This window comes from Dasypus novemcinctus, chromosome 7 (genome assembly GCF_030445035.2).
Source record: "Dasypus novemcinctus isolate mDasNov1 chromosome 7, mDasNov1.1.hap2, whole genome shotgun sequence".
Taxonomy (NCBI): Eukaryota; Metazoa; Chordata; class Mammalia; order Cingulata; family Dasypodidae; genus Dasypus; species Dasypus novemcinctus.
Genome location: NC_080679.1, coordinates 25,688,863 through 25,708,998, shown reverse-complemented (window position 1 = coordinate 25,708,998; position 20,136 = coordinate 25,688,863). Strand labels below are relative to the sequence as shown.

The window sequence follows — 20,136 nt, the reverse complement described above, 5'->3', positions numbered from 1 at the left end:
CGCGCAAGGAGTGCCGTGCCACGCAAGGGTGTCCCCCGCGTGGGGGAGCCCCATGCGCAAGGAGTGCGCCCATGAGGAAAGCCGCCCAGCGTGAAAAGAAAGAGCAGCCTGCCGAGGAATGGCGCCGCCCACACTTCCCGTGCCGCTGACGACAACAGAAGCGGACAAAGAAACAAGACGCAGCAAATAGACACCAAGAACAGACAACCAGAGGAGGGGGGGGGAATTAAATAAATAAATAAATAAATAAATCTTAAAAAAAAAAAATTAAGGAATACATTACTATCAAACTCCCTAGAGTTTCACAATCATAACCATTATTCTGATTCCAACACTTTAGCTGAGCTTTGTCTGTTTCTGAATCTGATATAAATGGAGTCATAAAGTAAGTTTTCTTTTAAATAGTCTTTTTTCTTCAGTATGACTATGAGATTCAACCATGCTTGCTGCATATTGTTGTGTGCATTCATCTTCACTGTCGTCTAGTATTAATCTGTATGAACATACCACAGTTTATTCTTATTATTACTGATTGAGTTGTTTTCAGTTTTTGGCTCTATGAACAATGCTTCTATGAAAATTCTATGTGTTTTTGGTACACATGTATTGGCACTTCTGTAAGATGGTAAGTCAATGTTCACTAAATAGATTTTCATTAAGTTAAAAAAAAAAGAATGGGGGAGCTAGTATGGCTCAGGCCATTGGGCATTCACCTCCCACGTGGAAGGTCTTGGGTTCAGTTCCTGGTGCCTCCTGGAGAAGGTGAGCAAACAATGAGCAGCCAGCCAAAGAGAACCATCTGGGGCGGGGGGGATAAACTTAAAAAATAAATACAGCTTTAGAAATATCCAGAGCAGCAGAGTGAATAGCACACATGTGAGGTGGCTCAAGTTCAACTTTCCCCACATAATTTGGGGCTGGTGGGGCTTGCACTCCATCACACCATGAAAGAGATGCCACTTTCAAACTGAGAGCACTGCTTCTTACTCCATGCTATCAAAAAGAATAAGCAGCTTCATGGTAGACAAACGTATGATTATTGGAACATCAAGATCTCATCTGGAACAGATTACGGGTGCTGTACTGTGGAACCTGGAAAACAAGACTTCTTGGACAGGTTTCCTGTGAACTTGTTTCTCCAAAACTCAACAGGGCAATGGAAAGTACTCTTTTTTTAACCTTGAATGCTCTCAGATGGCTGCCCCAGTTTTTGAACTTGGTAGGCAATCAAATCTCTTGGTGAAGTTCAATCAACTGTTGGAAAGATGTCTAAGAAATTCGAAGTGTATAGACACTGAATCTCTCTGTATTGTTGCCGGTGAAAAGGTCTGGCAAATATGCGTGGACTTATATTTATTATATCACGAAGGGAATATTATTGATTCTGCCAGCATTGCTGCAGTTGTGGCCCTGTGTCACTTTCGAAGAGCTGATGTGTTGGTTCAAGGAGATAAAGTAACACTGAATATACCTGAAGAGTGCAACCCTGTACCATTGAGTATACTCCACATGCCCAAATGTGTCCGTTTTGCATTCTTCCAGCAAGGAACATATTTACTGGTGTATCCCAATAAACGAGAAGAACATGTAATGGGTAGCTTGGTGGTGACTGCCAAGAACAAGCTTTGAGAGATTTGGACCATCCAATCTAGTGGTGGAATAACGCTACTAAAAGATCAAGTTTTGAGATGCAATAAAATAGCTGGTGTGAAAGTAGCAGAAATTACGGAGCTAATACAGAAAGCTGTGGACAATGACCAGAAAGTTAAGAAAGAAGGTGGAAAGTTTGGCTTTGCAGAGTCTATGGCAAATCAAATGATCACAGCATTTAAAATGGAAAAAGCCCCTATTGCTATTTCCAACATATAGGAGAAAGCAAAAGAAATTATTGCTGAAGCTGAACCTCCTTCGGAAGTTGTTTCTAAACCTGTGTTATGGATTCCTAGAACTGCCCAAATTGGAGAGGGAGTAGAAAACTCCTGGGGTGATCTGGAAGGAAGAAGAGGATGAAGGTAGCAGTGATGAAGCTATCATCGTTGACAGTATAAAGATGAACACTGAAGTAGAAGTCTGCAATACTGGAAACCAAGATATTGCTATAGTGCGCTCAGACAGTAAAGAAGAAATGATCATTTTAGAAAAAGACGAGTATCCAAAAAAAAAATAACACAGACCATCAGTACAAAATAAGAAAGAACACAAAGTAAACAGCTAGTGGAAAAGAGAAAAAAGAAGAGAGCTGCTAATTAAAGCTAGCATAGTTATACATACTATTAAAAGGATATTTATTCAGTGCTAACAACCCTGGGTATTTATTTGCAAATTGATTATAAAGTCTAGTTGTTAATATATATTTTTTATATTATGCTTTAAAATAAACTATGTGGAGGATCAAAATACCATATTCAATTTACCTGGAAGCAAGTTTACTTCTTTTAAATAGTTTTGGTTTAAATAGTCTTAGTTTAGTATTTTAAACTAAAATAGTTTAGTTTTGTCTTTAAATCAGCAATTTTAGCAATATTCAATTTTCTGCCCCAGTTCCCTACTGCCACAGTTGAAGATTGGGGACCATAAGAAGAATACATTTGTTTTTCATTCAATATTTATTGAATGCTCTCTTTGACAGGCAGAATTCTAAATAAATCCTCTAATGACCCTTGCCCTTGTTTAGTCCCATACCTTTTGAATGTGGATGGAACCTGTGAATAAGATGAGGTATCACTCCTGTGATGATGTTACATTACATGGCAAAAGGGATTTTACATTTCTTAAGATTACTAATCAACTGACATTGAGTTAGAAAAGAAAAGAGATTATGTGGGTAGGTCTGACCTAAACACAGGAACCCTTTAAATCTGGGTCTAGAGGTCACAGACAGAAGTCAGGGATTAGAAGTCTGAGAGATGTGCTTCTGCTGGCCTGGAAGAAAGTAAACAACACTGTTGTTAACCTACCTATGGGGTCCATGTGGCAAGAAATGGAGGCACCCTTTAGGAAATGAGTGGCCCCTGCCAACAGCTAGTGCAGAATCTGACCTTTAGAACTGTGAGTTGACAAATGCTATTGTTTGCAGCTGCAAAATATATGACAATTTGTTATGCAGCATTGAAAAACTCCTATATGCCTAAAACTGCTCTAGGCACTGGGGTTAAAGCAGTGAATAAATCAAGACAAAAATACTTTCCCTTAAGAAGCTTTCCTTATAGTGGGAGAGAGAGATGACAATGAAAAAGGCACATAAGTAAAATACATAGAATTTTAGATCATAATAAGTGCTAAGGAGGAAAAACAAAGTAGGGAAGAGGGAAGTGAAAGATTAAGGTAGATGGTTGGAATTTTAGATAGAGTGGCATGAGAAACTGGCTTCTACATAAAAACCTGAAGGAGGAAGCGTACTGGCTATTGAATATACGAAGGAAGAGAATTCAAGACAGAAAATTACAGCAAATGCAAAGGTCTTTAAGCAGCAGGATTCTGGCATATTTGAAAGGGAAAAAAAGTTAGTTTGGTTGGAATAGAATGAGCAAGGAGAAGGAGAGGTAAGAGATGAAGTCAAAGAGTTAACTGGGATGGATGTGCTGAGAAGCAGCTCATAAGAGCTTCTGTAGGATTTTTTTGGATCCTTTTTGTAAGCATTTCATTAAATCAGGGCTGATATGAACAATTTCCACTTTAAAAGGGTCACTGGCTAATATTCTTTAAAAGACTGCAGACTATGGGTTATATGGGAACCTCTTATGGTTTTTAATGTACATTTTGTGTGATTTATTTATCTTTAAAAAAAAAGACAATAAAAAAACAGTAAAAAAATAAAAGGCTGCAGAGAGAAAAGGGAAGAAGTACAGAGATTAGTTCAGAAGATATTGCGGGCAGCGGACATGGCTCAACTGATAGTATCCGCCTACCATATGGAAGGTCCAGGGTTCAATCCCAAGGGCCTCCTGACCCGTGTGGTAAGCTGGTCCACGAGCAGTGCTGCTGTGCACAAGGAGTGCCATGTCATGCAGGGGTGTTCCCCTCGTAGGGGTGCCCTATGTGTAAGGTGTGCACCCTGCAAGGAGAGTCACCCCATGTGAAAAAAAGTACAGCCCACACAAGAGTGGCACCACACACACCAAGAGCTGACGCAGCAAGATGACGCAACAAAAAAGAGATGCAGATTCCCAGTGCTACCTGATAATGCAAGTGGATGCAGAAGAACACATAGCAAATGGACAGAGAGAATAGACAAAGGGGGGTGGGGGTCGGGAAGGGGAGAGAAATAAAGTAAATCTTAAAAAAAAAAAAAAAAAAGGGTAGATATTGCAACAATCCAGGCAAGAGATAATGGTGGTTTGGACCAGGATGGCAGCAGCCAAGGTGGTAAAGAGAGATCAAATTCTGGATGTATTTTGAAGGTAGAGCTGAAAGGATTTGCTGATGGATGAGATGTGGGGTGGGATAAAGAGAAGAGTTAAGAAATATACTATATATTTGGACTAATTAAGTACAGAAATGTCATTAATGAGATAGAGAAGACTGCAGAAAGAGGTTTTGAGGAGAATAGCAGGTACTTAGTATTATATATTTTAAGTTCTTGAAATGGCGAGTTATTAATATACTGAACTGCTTTATAGCAACAAAACCAGTCAATTTTAATTATAGCAGTTTTTTAAAAAATAAACACATTTGGCATACAGGCCAAACTAACTAAACACCAGTTGGAACAAAGGTTGAACATGCAAAATTGCAATTCAAAGGATAAGGTGTATGGAATCTTCCTTTAGTCAGAAACTATTTTGCATGTAAAGAATTGTCCTAAAGTAAATTATTAATAAATCAACTAAGGCAAGACCTTCAAGGAGGTGAGTATACTGCTGTTGCTGCCTTACAGAATCTCCTTGTTTCCAGACTTGGCCACACTCTTGTGTCACCACCCAGCCTGGCTAACAGGGGCACACACCTCAACTATGCACCCAATATCTGGGGGCCGCAAAACTGGAATGGCTGACTGACAATGGTTGACACACTGCAGCACCCACTGTTCTGATACAGCCTTATTCCTTCCTGTATTGCCTGAGTCCACTGTCTACCTGCTCAGACATGACTGCCAGTGGCTACTTCCATCAGAGGCAACTGAAAGTTTCATATCAAAAGAAACTTTGTTGGCATCCCTACCACTCAATGAAATAACAAAACTTGAAAACTCTGCTATTCTCTGACTTGAATTAAAAGGAAGGGAAAGACAGATTCTATCACAGTATTAACTACTGATGGGGACATCAGTTTTTACAAGGAATTAACCATACTTGGAAGATTCAGACTTTTTCTTTTAGAAAATTCTGTATCAAATTGAATATAAAACCTGAAATAATCAAGAAGGCAAGAAATGTCACTGACTAGTAATGCAAAACAACTGTCTTTTAAGTATCCACATGAATGTTACTAGAATATTACTAGAATGTTATAACTAGAAGAGACCTCAGTAAATGCTACCATTCTGAGTAGCTTAAGAAACATAGATAGATATGGAAAACAGAGAAGAGAGAGCTAACATATGGGTTTTAGGTATTTCTAAAGGAAATTACAGAAAAATGAAAGAGAAGCAGTATTTAGAAAACAGTTTTCATGAACTTAAGTAAAATCTAACATATGGGTTTTAGGTATTTCTGAAGGAAATTACAGAAAAATGAAAGAGAAGCAGTATTTAGAAAATAGTTTTCATGAACTTAAGTAAAATCTAAATCCTCAGATAAAAAGCCCCCATCATGTTAAAGGCAAAATAAAAAGTTTCCAAAAACTAGATGTAAACTGTGAAATTATAAATTTCAAGCAAATAAAGACTACCATAGATTTTTAGGAAGAAAAAGAAAATAGTACCCACAAAATCAGATTTCTCTAGAGTGCCAAAGAGTAATGGAATACAATAGGGCAGCATCAGTAATGTATTGAGGGCAGAAAGGCTGTGTGTGACTCAACAATTCTGTATTAAGAGATACACGATGGGGAGCAGGTGTAGCTCAGTGGCTGAGTGCCTGTTTCCCATGTATGAGGTCCTAGGTTTAATCCCTGGCACCTCCCCTTTAAAAAAAAAACCACAACAAAACGTACATATACGTATACAGATACACGTATACGTATACATATACATATGTATGAGGCTACCGACAAAATACTCTCTTGTATAGGAGCTCTGAAGAAATTTATTTAGAGATGAACTATAGAATACGAAAAGATTAAACAAAATAAAACTTCTAGAAGTGTATGGTACTGAAATCCTGATATGAGCATGGAAATTAAGTAAATAAAGCAAGTCTGAATAACTTTTGTAAACATGGTATAAAAACACTGCAAAACTTTAAAATAATTCATATTTTGATCTATTTTATTAAAAATTATATTAAAAAGCTTTTTAATAAAAATAATTTACCTTAAAAAAAGTAACTATTTTCAGGGGTTAAAAAAAAAAGATAAGCAATCCCAAACAACTTGACATTCTACACAGTGATTTAAAAAACAAAACAAAACTGTAGCTCAAAACTGTTTAGTCAGCACTAAGACAAAATATTTAAGTTCTCCTTAGTGTCCTATCACCAGGCCATTTTAAAGGAAGATAAAAACACTGAAAAAAGATATTTGACATACTCTGTGAGTTTGTTTTCCTCATGACATACAAAGGAAGATAAGAATCCTTACCACCTGGTATGTGACAGAAGAGCTTTAATTACTTGTTATAGTGACTAAAAGGGGGAAAAAAGTCTTAAAGACTACTTACGCTTTACAAATGATAGAATGCTGAACTTCAAACTCCAAATTAGTAATAACAGGGCAAGTATATACTCTGGTGGCTGAAATATCTGGTGAATCTTCTCCAGGAATAGGGTCAGTCTTCCAAGTTTTATTTAATTTTTCCATATCCTCTTTCAGCTGGTCTAAGCACTGACTTAAAAATTCATGAGCATCCTAAGAAGATAATGTGTCAATCAGATCAAAACATGTCTTATCACAACAATGGGTTTTTAATATTTTTATTTATATGACTACAGCACTTGGAATTAAATGACATACATGAACGAGGCCATATTTATTCTAATAAGGATTCTGGGGTACTTATTTTGTGAATAAAGATGATGAGCTTTAATTAATTACTCTCCTTACTTTGCTAAAAAAATGTTATTTTTCTAAAATAACCTTTGGAGCTGAAATAGTCCAAGTTCTTGTATTGGCAAACCACATCTATATAATTAAAATATGATTAAATGCATAGAAAGGTCATGGGCCATACTGAACTTTACCATAACTCCTCAGGTTTTTCAACCCATGATGAGCATACATAACAAAAATCTCATTTTTTAAAAAAAATCAGGTTAACACATTAAAATCATTTCAATTTCTCTATCTCTAAAGTGTTTACATATATATAATAGTACTCACATTCTGCATATAACCAGAGAATCTCTCTGCAGTTGCTGAAATGGCATTTTTAACCTTCTTGAGTAAATCTTTTTTGGTCTCTGAATTACAGATATCTTTTTTAACAAGCAAGTGTGCAAAGCGTCTGGTAAAACAAAAGACAAGGTTAGCATGTTTTATGAGACATCGAGATGGCCTGATATTTTAAAGATTAATGACTTTAATTGGCACATAAAAATTTAAGTGTCTAAAATCCTATTATTATGTAATCAATGAAGTAAAAAGTACTCAGTAAAGTATATAACAATTACCTGATAAGTGCATTGAGTGGAATTTTCTTCCATGGGATACCTTGCTTAAGCAAATCATTTGCAAATGACTGGAGTGAAAATAGAGATTGTAAAATAGCATTCATATAGCATGTATTTCCCAAATTGGAGAAGCTGAAAATGAAAGAAATAGTACTTTAAAAAAGTAGTTCCTGATGTATGTTCAGAATAGCAAGAGTTCTCACTCCTTAATACGCATCAGAATCACCTGGAGGGCTTGTTAAATTACACCATTGTTGAGTCTTATCTCTAGAGTTTCTGATTCAGTAGGTCTGGAAAGAGAGAGGACAAAAATGTGCATTTTTAACAAGTTCCCAGGTGATACTGATACTGCTGGCCCCTGGACCACACTTTGAAAATGCATCATAACAGTTCAGTTTCCTCTAACAGAATATTACCCATTTTCAAATAAATGCTACAGAGGACTGGGGAACTTAACCAAAAAACTTTCTTATAATTTTATTTTTTTCTTTGGGAAATAGCTTATACATTATACCAGGGTAGACTGAATTATATAACCCTATTTAGACATGCTCTTAATCCTCATTCCTGTGGACCCCTTATAAATAGGACTTTTTGAAGATGTTATTTTTAGTTAAGTTGTGGTGCCTTTTTTTTTTTTTCAAAGATTGATTGATTTCCTTTCCCCTCCCTGCCCCGGTTGTCTGTTCTCTGTGTCTATTTGCTGCATCATCTTCTTTGTCCGCTTCTGTTGTTGTCAGCGGCACAGGAATCTGTGTTTCTTTTTGTTGTGTCATCTTGCTGCGTCAACTCTCCGTGTGTGTGGCACCATTCCAGGGCAGGCTGCACTTTTTTTCGTGCTGGGCGGCTCTCCTCATGGGGCGCACTCCTTGCACGTGGGGCTTCCCTATGCGGGGGTACCCCTGCGTGGCACGGCACTCCTTGCGCACATCAGCACTGCACATGGGCCAGCTCCACATGGGTCAAGGAGGCCCGTGGTTTGAACCGTGGACCTCCCATGTGGTAGACAGACGCCCTAACCACTGGGCCAAGTCCGCTTTCCTGTAGTGACTTTTAAGGAGAAGGCCAAAGGGAGAAGTAGAAAGCCAGCAGCAGCCCAGAAGAGAAAACAGAAGACATCCCAAAGTGATGGGAAGATGAAATACCAGCTAAGGAACTCCAAGGATTGCCAGCAAACTAGCACCAGAATACTGCTGACCCCAGGGGGTTGCTAGCCATGAGACAATTCCTATTTTAAGCCAAAAGCCATTATGTGGTACTTGTGACAGTAGTTCAGAAAAACTATGATGCATATAAACACCCATGTAATCATCACCCAGATCAAGATACAGAACTCTATAGGAGGTTCTCATCATTTCAGAGGGTTCCTTGTACACCCTCATCAACAATACCACCCCAAAGATTAACAACTAGCTTGAGTCTATTAATACAGATTAGTTTTGCATATTCTTAAGGTTCACAGAAGGAGTCATACAGTAGGAATTCTCTTTCACTTAGCAAGTTTGTGAGTCATTCATACTGTGATATGTATCACTTTTTAAAAAAATTTATTGAAATGTATCATTCATACATAAACATACATATATAAGTGATAGTAAAAGTCATACAGGGTTCCCATACATGACCCCATCACCAACACCTTGCACTGTTGTGAAACATTTGCTACCAACTATGAAACAGCATTATCAAAATGCATTATCAAAATTTTATTACTAACTATAGCTTATACTTTACATTTGGTGTATTTTCCCCCCAGCCTACTCAATTATTAACACCCTGTATTAGCATTATATTTGTTATGTAATTCATGAGAGAATGTTTTCATATTTGTAACCAACTTTTGGTTTTGTTGATTCTATTGTAGTTTTTTTTTGTTCTAGATTTCATATATTTCTGCTCTGATCTTTATTATTTCTTTCCCTTGGCTTGGTTTGGGATTAGCAATGCTTTTTCTAGCTCCTCCAGGTATGTAGTTAGGATTCTGATTGTAGCTCTTTCTTCTTTTTTAAGATTTATATTTATTTCTCTCCCCTTCCCACCCCCCAGTTGTCTGTTCTCAGTGTCCATTTGCTGCGTGTTCTTTGTCTGCCTCTGTTGTTGTCAGCGGCATGGGAATCTGTATCTCTTTTTGTTGCGTCATCTTGCTGCGTCAGTTCTCTATGTGTGCGGTGCCATTTCTGGGCAGGCTGAACTTTCTTTCACGCTGGGCAGCTCTCCTTACGGGGCGCAGTCCTTGCACATGGGGCTCCCCTACGCGGGGGGCACCCCTGTTGGCACGGCACTCTTTGCGTGCATCAGCACTGTGCATGGGCCAGCTCCACATGGGTCAAGGAGGCCTGGGGTTTGAACTGCGGACCTCCCATGTGGTAGAAGGACGCCCTATCCATTGGGCCAAGTCCGCTTCCCTCTTCTTTTTTTTTTTTTTTTTTTTAAGATTTATTTTTATTTATCCCCTCCCCTCCCCTGGTTGTCTGTTTTCTGTGTCTTTTTGCTGTGTCTTGTTTCTTTGTCCGCTTCTTTTGTCGTCAGCGGCACGAGAAGTGTGGGCGGCGCCATTCCTTGGCAGGCTGCTCCCTCCTTCGCGCTGGGCGGCTCTCCTTATGGGTGCACTCCTTGCGCGTGGGGCTCCCCTACACGGGGGACACCCCTGTGTGGCACGGCACTCCTTGTGCGCATCAGCACTGCGCATAGGCCAGCTCCACGCGGGTCAAGGAGGCCCGGGGCTTGAACTGCGGGTCCCATGTGGTAGACAGACGCCCTAACCACTGGGCCAAAGTCCGTTTCCCCCCTCTTCTTTTTTAATGTAATAAGCATTCAGGCTAAACATTTCCCTCTCAGCACTACCTTTGCTGTATTCCATAAGTTTTGATATGTTATATTCTCATTTTCATTCATCTCAAGATATTTACTGCTCTCTCTTGATATTTCTTCTTTGATCCACTGATTATTTAAGAGTGTATTGTTTAATCTCCACATTTTGTGAATTTTCCCTTTTCCTGTAATTCATGTCCAGCTTCATTCCATTATAATCAGAGAAAAGTGTTTTGTATAAGTTCAATCTGTTTACAGTTATTGAGACCTGTCTTGTGACCTAACATACATACGGTCTATCCTAGAGAAGGATTCATGAGCACTTCAAAAGAATGTATATCCTGCTATCTGAGGGTAAATATAAATGTTAAGTGTAGTTCATTTGTCATATTATTTAAGTTCTGTTTCCTTATTTATCCTCTGTCCAGATATTCTATCCAATGCTGAGAGCGGTATATTCAAGTCTCCAACTGTTACTGTAGAGACATCTATTTCTCCCTTCAGTCTTGCCAGTGTGCCTCATGTATCTTGGGGCACCCAGGTTAGGAGCATACATTTTTATTATACTTATTTCTTCTTGGTGAATGCTCCTTTTATTTATAATGACCCTCTTCATCTCTTAAAACAGTTTTGCGTTTAAAATCTATTTTGTCCAGTATTAGTATCAGTACTCCAGATCTTTTTTTTTTTTTTTTGAGGTACTGGAGGCTGGGGATTGAACCCAGGACCTTGTATATGGGAAGCTGGCACTCAACCACTGAGACACCTTGGCCTCCCTGAGTTGGTTTTATCATTTTTCAGTAGGCACCAGGAACTGAATGCAGGACCTCCCATATACGAGGAGGGTGCTCAACTGCTTGAGCCACATCCACTCCCTCCAGATGTTTTTTGATTACTATTTGTAGCAATATCTTTTCCAACCTTTTACTTTCAACCTGTGTCCTTATTTCTGAGGAGAATCTCTTGTAGACAGCAGAGATGGCTCATTATTTTTTTACTATTCTTTTTTTTTTTTCCACGTACTGGGGCTAGTGATTGAAGCTTGGACCTCAGATGTGGGAAGCCATCACTCAACCACTGAGTCACACTGGCTCCTGAGTTGCTTTTTTCATTTGTTTGCTTGTTGTTTGCTTTTTTCTTTTTGTTTTTAGGAGGCACCAGGGACCAAACCTGGGACCTCCCGTGTGGGAAGCAGATGCTTAACCAGTTGAACTACTCCGCTCCCCAGTCTATATCTTTTGACTGGAGAATTCAATCCATTAACATTCACTATTATTACTATAAAAATATTACTTACTTCATCCATTTTATCCTTTGGCTATTCATTGTCATATCTTACTATTGTCTCTCTTTTTATCCTTTACATTACCCTTACTAATAACATTCAGTTCTACATTCTTCCCCAGCCTTTGCTTTTGCCTTTCAGGTTGTAGCACTCCCTTTAGTATCTCTTGTAAATCTGGTCTTTTGGTAATACATTCTCTCAGTGTTTTTCTGTGAGGACTTTAACCCTCATTTTTTCTTTAAGATTTATTTTATTTATTTATTCTCACCCCTCATTGTTTGCTCTCGCTGTCTGCTCCCTGTGTCTGTCTGTTGTGTGCTTGCCTTCTTTTTAGGACCTCCCATGTGGCAGGGAGGTGCCCAATGGCTTGAGCCACCTCCATTCCTTGTTGTGTCTCTTTGATTTTCCTCGTTGTGCCTCTTTGTGTCATCTCATTGTGTCATCTTGTTGCATGAGCTCACCACACCAGCCCGTCACGTCAGCTCACTACACATCTTCTTTAAGTGGCACTGGGGGGAAGCAGATATGGCTCAACGGACAGAGCATCCACCTACACATGGGAGACCCAGGGTTCAAACCCAGGGCCTCCTGACTTGTGTGATGAGCTAGCCCACACGCAGTGCTGATACACACAAGGAGTGCCATGCCAAGCAGGGATGGCCTCTGCATAGGGGAGCCCCAAGCGCAAGAAGTGTGCCCCGTAAGGAAAGCAGTCCAGCATGAAAATGTGTAGCGTGCCTAGGAGTGGTGCCGCACACACGGAGAGCTGATGCAGTGAAGAGAGACACAGCTTTCCAGTGCTGCTGACAAGAACACAAGCCGACATAAAAGAACACACAGCAAATGGACACAGAGAGCAGACAACTGGGGGGGGGATGGGGAAGGGGAGAGAAATAAAAAATAATAATAATAAATAAAAATAATAATAAATAATAAAAATAATAATAAATAAAAAAAAAAAAGAGGCACTGGAACCAGGACCTCCCATGTGGTAGGTAAGCACCCAAATATTCGAGCCACATCACTTTCCTCACCCCTATTTCTGAAGGACAGTTTTGCCAGATATAGAATTCTTGGCTGGCAGGTTTTTTTTTAAAGTACTTTAAATACATTATACAACTTTCTTCTCACCGCCACAGTTTCTGATGAGAGACTGGCAGTCTTTATTGAGGTTCCCTTGTATGTGATACATTGCTTTTTTCTTGCTGCTTTTCAGAATCCTCTCTTTATCTCTGGTATTTGTCATTCTGAATAGTATGTGTCTCAGAGTGGGTCTATTCAGATTAATTCTGTTTGGGATGCACTGTCCTAGAATTTTGATATATATGTCTTTCATAAGGGTTAGGAAGTTTTCGGTCATTATTTCCTCAAATATTCTTTCTGCCCCTTTGCCATTCTCTTCCCTTTCTGGGATACTGATACCATGTTTATGCATTTCACTTTGTCATTCAAATTCCTGAGACCCTGTTCCTTTTTTTCCATTCTTTTCTCTTCTGTCTTCTATAAATTCAAATCTGCTGTTATGTGCCTCTAATGTATTTTTCCCCTACTCTAATTCATATTTTATTCCTCCATCCTCAGGATCCTGGGATGGCGATGGCCACTCCACTTCTAAATTGAAAGGGGGCATAGGCAGCGGACTTGGCCCAGTGATTAGGGCGTCCGTCTACCACATGGGAGGTCCACAGTTCAAACCCTGGACCTCCTTGACCCGTGTGGAGCTGGCCCATGCGCAGTGCTGATGCGTGCAAGGAGTGCCCTGCCATGCAGGGGTGTCCCCGCATAGGGGAGCCCCACACGCAAGGAATGTGCTCTGTAAGGAGAGCCGCCCAGCGCAAAAGAAAGTGCAGCCTGCTCAGGAATGGTGCCACACACATGGAGAGCTGACACAGCAAGATGACGCAACAAAAAGAAACACAGATTCCTGTGCTGCTGACAACAACAGAAGCGGACAAAGACGACACAGTAAACAGACACAGAACAGATGACCGGGGTGGGGGGGAAGGGGGGAGAGGAGAGAAATAAATCTTTGGGGAAAAAAAAAAGAAAGAAAAGAGGGCTTAGATCCCACATGGTTGATGGATGGGATTCTCCTGCTTGCAGTTGTAGACTCTCTCGGTTTCTTGGTGTGGTGGTTAACAATCCTCACCTGCTTGTTAGTTGACCTGGGTAAGTTCAACAAACTGGAGAGTAGGTGTTGCAACTCTGCTGAGGCTCAAGGCCCAGTTGGCACATGGACAGTCCAGAGGTTCCTGGGCATACACCAACCCCAGTGCCAATCAAAGGTTCAATAAAAGGGACAGAAGAGGCATGTGTAGAGAAGTCACATCTGAGTCCAACTCCATCATACTCAGGAGCACAAATTCCAAAGTAGGGCCCATTGGCAAGGCACTGAATTCCAGAGCTATCTGCCATGACTGTAGGATCTGGGTGTCTCCTTACCCTGAGGTGCACCACTACTTGAGGTTGTATCTACTTTGGCTGTCTCTGGGATCCTGCTAAGACGTGCGTAAGCGCGACCACTCGGATGACCTCCCGACTCATTTGGAAGTCTCTTAGCCATATAAACTCATTTGTCTTTCCCATTTCCACCCCCCCCTTTTTTTATATAGCTTTTTAAAAAAAAGATTTATTTTTTCTCTCCCTTTCACCCTCACCCGCACCCCCAGTTGTCTGTTCTGTGTCTATTTGCTGCAACTTCTTTATCCACTTCTGTTGTTGTCAGCACAGGAATCTGTGTTTCTTTTTGTTGCGTCATCTTATTGATATCAGCTCGCCATGTGCGCAGCGCCATTCTTAGGCAGGCTGTACTTTCGCACTGGGCGACTCTCCTTAAGGGGTGCACTCCTTGTGCGTGGGGCTCTCCTACGCGGGGACAGCCCTGCGTGGCATGGCACTCCTTGCGTGCATCAGCACTGCATGTGGGCCAGCTCCACACGTGTCAAGGAGGCCCAGGGTTTGAACCGCGGACCTCCCATGTGGTAGACGGACGCCCTAACCACTGGGCCAAGTCCACTTCCCCCATTTCCCCTTTATTTCAAGATCTATTTCTAGTTGCATCACCAGCTGCTGCTTGGTTGTAATCCCTCAACACCAGGGAGGCTCATCTCTAGGAGTCATGTCCCATGCCGGAGGGAAGGTAATGCATTTATATTCTGAATTTGGCTTAGAGAGTAGCCACATTTGAGCAACATAGAGGCTCTCAAGAGGTAACTCTTACGCACCCCGCAGCTGTAGACCAAGTTGAAATTTTAAGCACACAGGCTCATAAGCATAGTCATCAGTATCAAGTGCCCATCATTGGACCATCCTTGTTCACTGTCTTTGCCCTTGCACTTGGGAGATTATTGCTGCTCCATTGGGGAATGCAACAGAGCTCCCCAGGATGGGAACTTAGTACTCCCTCAGTTATGTGAAACTCTCACCACTATGTCAATAACCGTATTTGACATAATTGACATAGTGGGTATTGCCTCTAATATATTTTTAAACTCATCCTTGTGCTTTTCATTCCCATAAGCCCCATTACTTTTCTTTACAAGCTTACAAATTGTTCTTTATGTTCACCCAGTGCCTTCTTAATATCCTTTATCTCAGAGACTTAAATCTTTGGTCTGTTCATGTGCCGGTTAGAGGCCTGAATCTCAGCAGAGTTTCAACGCCTACTCTCCAGTTCACTGGACTCACCCAGGACAACTAACAAGGAGATGATGACAGACAATGCCCATCGCAAGTAACAGAGAGTGTCGACAACCACAAGCAAGACAGTTCCATCCATTTGCACCATGGGATGGAAGCCCCCTCTCAATTAGAAACAGAATGGGCACCACCATCTCCAAATTCTCAAGATTGGATAATGAACAATGGACTAAAGTAGACTTATAATTATTTTATTATAGACTTATTATTCTAGCAATGGAAGAATTTTATCATTGATATAAAAGCAGTGGTCACCAGAGGTTCTGATGGGACAGAGAGGGAAGAATAGGTATAACATGGGGACATTTTGGGGACACTGGAATTGTCTTGCATGACAGTGCAATGATGAATACAGGCCATTATACATTTTGGAATAATCTACACAATTGTGTGGGACAGAGTATAAACTATCATCCACGGTTAGCAGGAATGCTTGAATATGTGTTCATCAATTCTAACAAATGTGCCACACTAATGAAGGATGTTGTTTATATGGGAAAGTGTGGGAGGGGGAGGAGGTGAGACATATGGCAATTCCCTATTTTTTCTTTTTAATTTCTCAAAAAATCTTCATATTTTATTTAGCTTTCTAAATCTTGTGCTTTTAACTCTTTCACAGTCATTTTCTAATCCTCAATCACGAAAGCATACTTGAACCTATCACAGATATATTTAGCACACATGGAACCACCACAGGTTCTGCTAACATGTTTTTTTGTTTTAGAGATAGAAACCTCATAAGAACTTTAGGTCTCACAGCATGAACTCCTTGAAGTCAGCCCAGACACACTCCACATGCAGATTTTGCTGCTTTCCTAACCTTCTTGGTATAAAGGTAAACAATTCCATTACCAGGGGTCCAGGATAGTCTAGTTTTATTAGAAGCAGTATTGCAGGATAGCCTACAACGGTATGTCAAATGCTGGACCATTCTGAATGCTGCTAGGAACTGTCCTGGAAGATCTCATATATTTTTTATTTATCATTTATGTAATCGAAAGCTTCTTTTAAAATAATTTAAAAATAAAGATAAAGGCTGACAGAATGGATATACCCTTTATCTCTTTAGTCATTTTTCTTCAGCTCCTTGAACTGATTTAGATTTGTGTGATACTTTTTTTCCTTCCTTTTTTTACCAGGAGGCCCCAGTGATCAAACCCAAGTCCTCCCATATGGTAGGTGGAAGCCCTATTACTTGAGCCACATCCGCTTCCCAGATTTGTGTGATTATCATTAATTGTCTTAAACCCTGTCTTGTCAGGATTTTTGGTTTGTTCCCTTGGCTGGGCCATATATTACTGTTTCTTAATATGGCTTGTAATTTTTTGCTGATGTCTAGGCATCTGAATATGTTGATGAATTTACTCTGATGGTCAATTTTTCTCTCTTGCCTACTGGTTTTGCTTCACTGGTTTTGTCTCACAGCTCTCCTAAGTGTTTAAAACTGCCCAGCTTAAGTTATGAAAGTAAGGCCAGGGATATAGACCTGCTCTCCCAGGAGTCTGGGATAAGAGACACCTAGAAGTGGGTTTTATCCTTACAATATTGATTGAATTCTGTACATTAAACCACCACCTTGCCTTGGTAGGAGATATCTCATTTGGCTATGGTATATAATCCTTTCACGTGCTGGTGGATTCAGTTTCCTAGTATTTTGTTGAGGAATTCTGCATTTATATTCATAGGGATATTGGTCTGTAATTTTCTTTTCTAGTGGTGTGTTGTCTGGCTTTGGTATTGTGGTAATGCTGCCTCAGAATGAGTTGGGAACTGTTTCCTCCTCTTTGATTTTTTAAAATAGTTTGAGAAGGATTGGTGTTAATTCTTTTGTAAATGGTAAAATTCACCAGAGAAACCATCTGGTCACGGACTTTCTCTTATTCATGGATTTCTACATGGCATGAAATGCTGTTTGGTAGCATTTTACCCACAACAGAACTTCTTTCAAATATTGGAGTCAATCATCTCAAACCCTGTTGCTGCTTTATCATCTAAGTTTATGTAATACACTAAATCTTTCATTGTCATTTCAACAACATTTACAGCACCTTCACCAGGAATAGATTTCATCTCAAAAAATCACTTTTTTTACATATCCATAAGAAGCAACTCCTTATCCACTAAAGTTTCATCATGAGATTGCAGCAATTCAGTCATATCTTCAGGCTCCATTTCTAATTCTAGTCCTCTTGCTATTTCCACCACATCTGCAGTGATTTACTCCACTGAAGTCTTGAGGGTTAGAAACAACTTCTTCCAAACTCCTGTTAATACTGATATTTTGAATTCCTTCCATTAATCACAAGTATTCTTACTGGAATCTACAATGGTGAATTCTTTTCAGGATTCTTTTCAGTTTTCAATTTACTTTGCCCAGATCCATCAGAGGAATCACTATCTAGGGTAGCTACTGCCTATACTCTACATTTCAGTTGAATACTCAGAGGCCACTGTAGGGTTATTAATTGGCCTAATTACAAAATTGTTGTATCTCATGGAAAAGGGAGGCCCCAGAAAAGGGAGGGAGACAGGGGAACGGCTGGTTGATGGAGCAGTCAGAAAACACATATTTATTAAGTTTTGCTGTCCTTTATGAGTGCAATTTATGGTACCACACAATTACAATAGTAACATCAAAGATCACTGATTACAGATCACCGTAACAGATAAAATAATAATAAAAAAGTTTGAAATACTGCAACAATTACCAAAATGTGTGGCAGTTTGAGATTATTTATGAATTCCAAAAAGAGAGATTATGTTTGTAAACTGGTCTGTTCCTCTGGGCGGGATAACCTTTTGATTGTTTTAGATTCAGCAGAGATGTGATTGTTTTCCTCCCCACAATGTTGTAACTTCTTCATTTTTTTTTTTTTTAATTTATTTATCCCCTCCCTCTACCCCATTGTTTGTGCTCACTGTCTGTTCTCTGTGTCCATTTGCTGTATGTTCTTTCTGTGTCTGCTTGTCTTGTCCTCTCATCTTTCTCTTTAGAAGGGACCGGGAACCAATCCCAGGACCTTCCTGTGTGGTAGAGAGGCACTCAATTCCTTGAGCCATGCCAGCTCCCTAGTCTGCTGCATCTCTCACTGTTACTCATCTATACTTCCCTTTGTTGCATCATCAAGCTGTGCCAGCTCTCCAGAGTGTGGTCCATCAGCTCTCTGCAGTGTGGGGCGGGCCACCTTTCCTTCACCAGGAGGCCCTGGAAATCAAACACAGGGACCTCCCAGATGATAGAGGGGAGCCCAACTGCTTGAGCCACATCCACTTCCCTGATTAAATTATGTTAATATCAGGGTTTTGATTCAATCACATTATGAGTATTACTCAGCGTTGAGTCCCAGCCCTCCTTGGTGGCCTGATAAAACAGACTCTCAGGCAGAAGAGATACACAGAAAAGCAGACACAGAGAAGAACACAAAGGAAGAGAGATGGCTTATTAGATATGGCAGAGGACCCAGGAAGAGAGATAAAACCGATAGTCTATATTTAATATTATGAACAGAATAGAGCAGCTGAGCCCGGAAAGAAATGAGTCCGAGGAGAGAGATAAGCCTTCTGCCGGCCTATAGCTGAGATAGTAAGAAGCTTAAGAGGAAGAAAGAAGCCTGAACCCTTGCAGACATCACCCACCATCTTGCTCCAATACATGCCCAATGACTTTGGGTAAGGAAGCACCTTTAATGGTACCTACTCTGGTGGCACAAGCCACCCCAGGAGCTATTCTGTGATTGGAATTGGAAGCTCCATTTCCCAAAAACAGGGGAGGAGGAGACGGTTGGCTGCTGATCTCAGCTACTAATTGGTAGACTCAGACGGCTAAGGAATAACCCAAGGAACAGCTGGGGTGTGAATCTGTCCAAGTTGGAAAGGAAAGAGGCCAGTGGCTGCCATTTTGGCTCCACCCCAGCCTGAGGGGAAACCTGGCTGACCAAATATCACAGTGACAGTAGGAACTGGTTTCTTTCACGCAGATCAGCCTGCAGACCTAGCCTAGGTTTCAGTACCTCCTCTGGCAGGGAGAAGGCTGGCTAGCTCTGCACCAGCCTACCCAGGTAACGTTGGGTACCTTTGGCTGCCATAAACTCAATAATCTGAAGTCTACCAGGGCAACTGCAGTCATCTTGGACTCGCACTGCATAGACTGCTGCCCACACCTGCAGCTCTACCCTTGCCCCAGGCAGGGGAGAAAGAGGCATGAAGCTTCATCAGTCTCTCTGGGTAACCACAGTCTAGGCCTGCACAACTTGGATTATTCCACACAACTGTGACTCTGTCCCTACCTCTGGGAAAGGAGAAAGTTGGGAGAAGCTTCATCGGTCCCTGGGGCAATGAGGGCAGCTTAAGCCTCCACAGTTAAAGCACCAATTACATCTTTGGCTCCTACCGCACAATGAGCAAGGAAGAAAGGGCAGGAAGCCCTAAACTGAAGAGAAAACTGTGCCCAAAATAAATACTCTGGTAAGCCAGATGCCAAGATATCAACCAAAAATTACAATCCACACCAAGAAACAGGAAGCTATGGCCCAGTTAAAGGAACAAGATAAGCCTCCAGATGATATAAAAGGAGTTGAGACAACTAATCATAGATGTTCAAACAAATCTCCTTAATAAACTCAGTAAGATGGCTAA

General features: G+C 40.6%; 1 protein-coding gene and 1 pseudogene across 3 annotated transcripts in view; one reads left to right on the top strand and one right to left on the bottom strand.

The window, feature by feature from the left end:
- The window catches only part of USP37 (ubiquitin specific peptidase 37), a 127,282-nt gene that overhangs the window by 43,764 nt on the left and 63,382 nt on the right, over nt 1-20,136 (bottom strand). For all 3 annotated transcript variants that reach the window (XM_023592035.2, XM_071216127.1, XM_004469573.4), the window contains 3 exons: nt 7,707-7,838; nt 7,417-7,540; nt 6,758-6,945 (listed from right to left, as the gene is read on the bottom strand). In XM_023592035.2, coding sequence (XP_023447803.1) covers nt 6,758-6,945; nt 7,417-7,540; nt 7,707-7,838 — 444 coding nt within the window. The remainder of the gene's footprint in view (nt 1-6,757; nt 6,946-7,416; nt 7,541-7,706; nt 7,839-20,136) is intronic.
- On the top strand, nt 945-2,250 carry LOC101432492 (exosome complex component RRP45 pseudogene; annotated as a pseudogene).